A 7,163-nucleotide genomic window follows, 5' to 3' on the forward strand; every position below is an offset into this window, starting at 1 on the left:
CCACCGCAATGAACCCCACCGCAATGAACCCCACCGCAATGAACCCCACCGCAATGAACCCCACCGCAATGAACCCCACCGCAATGAACCCCACCGCAATGAACCGCACCGCAATGAACCGCACCGCAATGAACCGCACCGCAATGAACCCCACCGCAATGAACCCCACCGCAATGAACCCCACCGCAATGAACCCCCATCAGCTCCTATGATGCTGATAGAGATAGATCCATCTGTAGAGGTGGTAACTACCATCAGCTCCTATGATGCTGATAGATACCATCTGTAGAGGTGGTAACTACTATCAGCTCCTATGATGCTGATAGAGATAGATCCATCTGTAGAGGTGTTAACTACCATCAGCTTCTATGATTCTGATAGAGATATATACCATCTGTAGAGGTGTTAGATACCATCTGTAGAGGTGTTAACTACTATCAGCTCCTATGATGCTGATAGATACCATCTGTAGTGGTGGTAACTAACATCAGCTCCTATGATGCTGATAGAGATATATACCATCTGTAGAGGTGTTAGTAGTTAACACCTCTACAGATGGTATCTATCAGCTCCTATGATGCTGATAGATACCATCTGTAGAGGTGTTAGATACCATCTATAGAGGTGTTAGATACCATCTATAGAGGTGTTAGATACCATCTATAGAGGTGTTAGATGCCATCTGTAGAGGTGTTAGATGCCATCTGTAGAGGTGTTAGATGCCATCTGTAGAGGTGTTAGATGCCATCTGTAGAGGTGTTAGATGCCATCTGTAGATGGCACCGCACTGTAGATGGCACCGCAATGAACCCCATCATAATAAACCCCATCATAATAAACCCCCATCATAATAAACCCCCATCATAATAAACCCCCATCATAATAAACCCCCATCATAATGAACCCCACCATAATGAACCCCACCATAATGAACCCCATCATAATGAACCCCCATCATAATGAACCCCCATCATAATGAACCCCCATCATAATGAACCCCCATCATAATGAACCCCACCATAATGAACCCCCACCATAATGAACCCCATCATAATGAACCCCATCATAATGAACCCCATCATAATGAACCCCATCATAATGAACCCCATCATAATGAACCCCACCATAATGAACCCCACCATAATGAACCCCACCATAATGAACCCCACCATAATGAACCCCACCATAATGAACCCCATCATAATGAACCCCCATCATAATGAACCCCATCATAATGAACCCCATCATAATGAACCCCCATCATAATGAACCCCACCATAATGAACCCCACCATAATGAACCCCACCATAATGAACCCCACCATAATGAACCCCACCATAATGAACCCCATCATAATGAACCCCATCATAATGAACCCCATCATAATGAACCCCACCATAATGAACCCCACCATAATGAACCCCACCATAATGAACCCCACCATAATGAACCCCACCATAATGAACCCCACCATAATGAACCCCACCATAATGAACCCCATCATATAATAGAGTCTAACAGATAAATAAGGGGTTTATTTATCTGTTAGACAATTAACGGTCAATTACCGAACCGTGAGACTGTTGTCACTTGAATGACAGTTACCGGTTGACAAAATGTCATGACCACAGCAGCGCTACTAGCGACACGTGCAACTTAGTGTCAATCTCCATCTCGACTCACAATGGAAGGGTTTTTATTGGTCAAGTGGGCCAACGATGTGACTGACAACCACAGCCAGGTTAGTTCTCTGTGTGTGACAGCACAGTGGAATCCCCATTAGGATCCAGACGTCAGTCAGTCCGTCAACGCCAAGACGATGTAAAAAGACCAGAGGTTCCTGACTGGAATGGAAATGACTTCCTGCTAACCAGGAAACAGGCACAGCAACATGCTGTGTGTACCTGAGGAGACAGATACTATACCCATCCAATCAGGTTCCAATAGAGGTGAGGAGTGATAGTGTCTACTATGTAATAGTGTCCTGTATAGTAATAATAGCAGAGGTGAGGAGTGATAGTGTCCATTATGTAATAATGTCCTGTATAGTAATAATAGCAGAGGTGAGGAGTGATAGGGTCCATTATGTAATAATGTCCTGTATAGTAATAATAGCAGAGGTGAGGAGTGATAGTGTCCATTATGTAATAATAGCAGGGCTGAGGAGTGATAGGGTCCATTATGTAATAATGTCCTGTATAGTAATAATAGCAGAGGTGAGGAGTGATAGGGTCCATTATGTAATAATGTCCTGTATAGTAATAATAGCAGAGGTGAGGAGTGATAGTGTCCATTATGTAATAATGTCCTGTACAGTAATAATAGCAGAGGTGAGGAGTGATAGTGTCCATTATGTAATAATGTCCTGTATAGTAATAATAGCAGAGGTGAGGAGTGATAGTGTCCATTATGTAATAATGTCCTGTATAGTAATAATAGCAGAGGTGAGGAGTGATAGTGTCTACTATGTAATAGTGTCCTGTATAGTAATAATAGCAGAGGTGAGGAGTGATAGTGTCCATTATGTAATAGTGTCCTGTATAGTAATAATAGCAGAGGTGAGGAGTGATAGGGTCCATTATGTAATAATGTCCTGTATAGTAATAATAGCAGAGGTGAGGAGTGATAGTGTCCATTATGTAATAATGTCCTGTATAGTAATAATAGCAGAGGTGAGGAGTGATAGGGTCCATTATGTAATAGTGTCCTGTATAGTAATAATAGCAGAGGTGAGGAGTGATAGTGTCCATTATGTAATAATGTCCTGTATAGTAATAATAGCAGAGGTGAGGAGTGATAGTGTCCATTATGTAATAATGTCCTGTATAGTAATAATAGCAGAGGTGAGGAGTGATAGTGTCCATTATGTAATAATGTCCTGTACAGTAATAATAGCAGAGGTGAGGAGTGATAGTGTCCATTATGTAATAATGTCCTGTACAGTAATAATAGCAGAGGTGAGGAGTGATAGTGTCCATTATGTAATAATGTCCTGTATAGTAATAATAGCAGAGGTGAGGAGTGATAGTGTCCATTATGTAATAATGTCCTGTATAGTAATAATAGCAGAGGTGAGGAGTGATAGTGTCCATTATGTAATAGTGTCCTGTATAGTAATAATAGCAGAGGTGAGGAGTGATAGTGTCCATTATGTAATAATGTCCTGTATAGTAATAATAGCAGAGGTGAGGAGTGATAGTGTCCATTATGTAATAATGTCCTGTATAGTAATAATAGCAGAGGTGAGGAGTGATAGTGTCCATTATGTAATAATGTCCTGTATAGTAATAATAGCAGAGGTGAGGAGTGATAGTGTCCATTATGTAATAATGTCCTGTATAGTAATAATAGCAGAGGTGAGGAGTGATAGTGTCCATTATGTAATAATGTCCTGTATAGTAATAATAGCAGAGGTGAGGAGTGATAGTGTCCATTATGTAATAATGTCCTGTATAGTAATAATAGCAGAGGTGAGGAGTGATAGTGTCCATTATGTAATAATGTCCTGTATAGTAATAATAGCAGAGGTGAGGAGTGATAGTGTCCATTATGTAATAATGTCCTGTACAGTAATAATAGCAGAGGTGAGGAGTGATAGTGTCCATTATGTAATAATGTCCTGTACAGTAATAATAGCAGAGGTGAGGAGTGATAGTGTCCATTATGTAATAATGTCCTGTATAGTAATAATAGCAGAGGTGAGGAGTGATAGTGTCCATTATGTAATAATGTCCTGTACAGTAATAATAGCAGAGGTGAGGAGTGATAGTGTCCATTATGTAATAATGTCCTGTACAGTAATAATAGCAGAGGTGAGGAGTGATAGTGTCCATTATGTAATAATGTCCTGTACAGTAATAATAGCAGAGGTGAGGAGTGATAGTGTCCATTATGTAATAATGTCCTGTATAGTAATAATAGCAGAGGTGAGGAGTGATAGTGTCCATTATGTAATAATGTCCTGTACAGTAATAATAGCAGAGGTGAGGAGTGATAGTGTCCATTATGTAATAATGTCCTGTATAGTAATAATAGCAGAGGTGAGGAGTGATAGTGTCCATTATGTAATAATGTCCTGTACAGTAATAATAGCAGAGGTGAGGAGTGATAGTGTCCATTATGTAATAATGTCCTGTACAGTAATAATAGCAGAGGTGAGGAGTGATAGTGTCCATTATGTAATAATGTCCTGTATAGTAATAATAGCAGAGGTGAGGAGTGATAGTGTCCATTATGTAATAATGTCCTGTATAGTAATAATAGCAGGGCTGAGGAGAATAGGTCCCAGTGGGCTGCAGTGTGGAAGCCCCAGACAGGGGGAGGAGAATAGGTCCCAGTGGGCTGCAGTGTGGAAGCCCCAGACAGGGGGAGGAGAATAGGTCCCAGTGGGCTGCAGTGTGGAAGCCCCAGATAGGGGGAGGAGAATAGGTCCCAGTGGGCTGCAGTGTGGAAGCCCCAGATAGGGGGAGGAGAATAGGTCCCAGTGGGCTGCAGTGTGGAAGCCCCAGACAGGGGGAGGAGAATAGGTCCCAGTGGGCTGCAGTGTGGAAGCCCCAGACAGGGGGAGGAGAATAGGTCCCAGTGGGCTGCAGTGTGGAAGCCCCAGATAGGGGGAGGAGAATAGGTCCCAGTGGGCTGCAGTGTGGAAGCCCCAGACAGGGGGAGGAGAATAGGTCCCAGTGGGCTGCAGTGTGGAAGCCCCAGACAGGGGGAGGAGAATAGGTCCCAGTGGGCTGCAGTGTGGAAGCCCCAGACAGGGGGAGGAGAATAGGTCCCAGTGGGCTGCAGTGTGGAAGCCCCAGACAGGGGGAGGAGAATAGGTCCCAGTGGGCTGCAGTGTGGAAGCCCCAGACAGGGGGAGGAGAATAGGTCCCAGTGGGCTGCAGTGTGGAAGCCCCAGACAGGGGAGGAGAATAGGTCCCAGTGGGCTGCAGTGTGGAAGCCCCAGACAGGGGGAGGAGAATAGGTCCCAGAGGGCTGCAGTGTGGAAGCCCCAGACAGGGGGAGGAGAATAGGTCCCAGTGGGCTGCAGTGTGGAAGCCCCAGACAGGGGAGGAGAATAGGTCCCAGTGGGCTGCAGTGTGGAAGCCCCAGACAGGGGAGGAGAATAGGTCCCAGTGGGCTGCAGTGTGGAAGCCCAAGACAGGGGGAGGAGAATAGGTCCCAGTGGGCTGCAGTGTGGAAGCCCCAGACAGGGGGAGGAGAATAGGTCCCAGTGGGCTGCAGTGTGGAAGCCCCAGACAGGGGGAGGAGAATAGGTCCCAGTGGGCTGCAGTGTGGAAGCCCCAGACAGGGGAGGAGAATAGGTCCCAGTGGGCTGCAGTGTGGAAGCCCAAGACAGGGGGAGGAGAATAGGTCCCAGTGGGCTGCAGTGTGGAAGCCCCAGACAGGGGGAGGAGAATAGGTCCCAGTGGGCTGCAGTGTGGAAGCCCCAGACAGGGGGAGGAGAATAGGTCCCAGTGGGCTGCAGTGTGGAAGCCCCAGACAGGGGGAGGAGAATAGGTCCCAGTGGGCTGCAGTGTGGAAGCCCCAGACAGGGGGAGGAGAATAGGTCCCAGTGGGCTGCAGTGTGGAAGCCCCAGACAGGGGGAGGAGAATAGGTCCCAGTGGGCTGCAGTGTGGAAGCCCCAGACAGGGGAGGAGAATAGGTCCCAGTGGGCTGCAGTGTGGAAGCCCCAGACAGGGGGAGGAGAATAGGTCCCAGTGGGCTGCAGTGTGGAAGCCCCAGACAGGGGAGGAGAATAGGTCCCAGTGGGCTGCAGTGTGGAAGCCCAAGACAGGGGGAGGAGAATAGGTCCCAGTGGGCTGCAGTGTGGAAGCCCCAGACAGGGGGAGGAGAATAGGTCCCAGTGGGCTGCAGTGTGGAAGCCCCAGACAGGGGGAGGAGAATAGGTCCCAGTGGGCTGCAGTGTGGAAGCCCCAGACAGGGGGAGGAGAATAGGTCCCAGTGGGCTGCAGTGTGGAAGCCCCAGACAGGGGAGGAGAATAGGTCCCAGTGGGCTGCAGTGTGGAAGCCCCAGACAGGGGGAGGAGAATAGGTCCCAGTGGGCTGCAGTGTGGAAGCCCCAGACAGGGGAGGAGAATAGGTCCCAGTGGGCTGCAGTGTGGAAGCCCAAGACAGGGGGAGGAGAATAGGTCCCAGTGGGCTGCAGTGTGGAAGCCCCAGACAGGGGGAGGAGAATAGGTCCCAGTGGGCTGCAGTGTGGAAGCCCCAGACAGGGGGAGGAGAATAGGTCCCAGTGGGCTGCAGTGTGGAAGCCCCAGACAGGGGGAGGAGAATAGGTCCCAGTGGGCTGCAGTGTGGAAGCCCCAGACAGGGGAGGAGAATAGGTCCCAGTGGGCTGCAGTGTGGAAGCCCCAGACAGGGGAGGAGAATAGGTCCCAGTGGGCTGCAGTGTGGAAGCCCCAGACAGGGGGAGGAGAATAGGTCCCAGTGGGCTGCAGTGTGGAAGCCCCAGACAGGGGGAGGAGAATAGGTCCCAGTGGGCTGCAGTGTGGAAGCCCCAGACAGGGGGAGGAGAGGGAGTTCCAGGGAACAGCCTCCTCCTGGGAGCAGTCACAGCAAATCACTGGGTCTGAAAGAGGCCCATTGAGGAGACAGAGAGCGAGAGAGACAGAGAGCGAGAGAGACAGAGAGCGAGCGAGACAGAGAGCGAGCGAGACAGAGAGCGAGAGAGACAGAGAGCGAGAGAGACAGAGAGCGAGAGAGACAGAGAGCGAGCGAGACAGAGAGCGAGCGAGCGAGACAGAGAGCGAGCGAGCGAGACAGAGAGCGAGCGAGCGAGCGAGACAGAGAGCGAGCGAGCGAGCGAGACAGAGAGCGAGCGAGCGAGCGAGACAGAGAGCGAGCGAGCGAGACAGAGAGCGAGCGAGCGAGACAGAGAGCGAGCGAGCGAGACAGAGAGCGAGCGAGCGAGCGAGACAGAGAGCGAGCGAGCGAGCGAGACAGAGAGCGAGCGAGACAGAGCGAGCGAGACAGAGAGCGAGCGAGACAGAGAGCGAGCGAGACAGAGAGCGAGCGAGACAGAGAGCGAGCGAGACAGAGAGCGAGCGAGACAGAGAGCGAGCGAGACAGAGAGCGAGCGAGACAGAGAGCGAGCGAGACAGAGAGCGAGCGAGACAGAGAGCGAGCGAGACAGAGAGCGAGAGAGACAGAGAGCGAG

At 49.3% G+C, this 7,163-nt stretch overlaps 1 protein-coding gene across 1 annotated transcript; it reads right to left on the minus strand.

Annotated features, from left to right (window-relative positions):
• Nucleotides 1–1,534: 1,534 nt before the first annotated feature.
• LOC120040582 (proline-rich extensin-like protein EPR1) lies at nucleotides 1,535–6,546 on the minus strand (the record flags this gene model as incomplete). The annotated part of the gene is made up of 2 exons (XM_038985675.1): nucleotides 1,535–1,542; nucleotides 4,364–6,546. Coding segments are annotated over 2 exons (2,191 nt in total), but the record flags the coding sequence as incomplete, so codon positions are not given.
• Between the last annotated feature and the right edge of the window lie 617 nt (nucleotides 6,547–7,163).

The sequence above is a fragment of the Salvelinus namaycush genome, unplaced genomic scaffold (assembly GCF_016432855.1).
Source record: "Salvelinus namaycush isolate Seneca unplaced genomic scaffold, SaNama_1.0 Scaffold3644, whole genome shotgun sequence".
In the NCBI taxonomy this organism is placed as follows: Eukaryota; Metazoa; Chordata; class Actinopteri; order Salmoniformes; family Salmonidae; genus Salvelinus; species Salvelinus namaycush.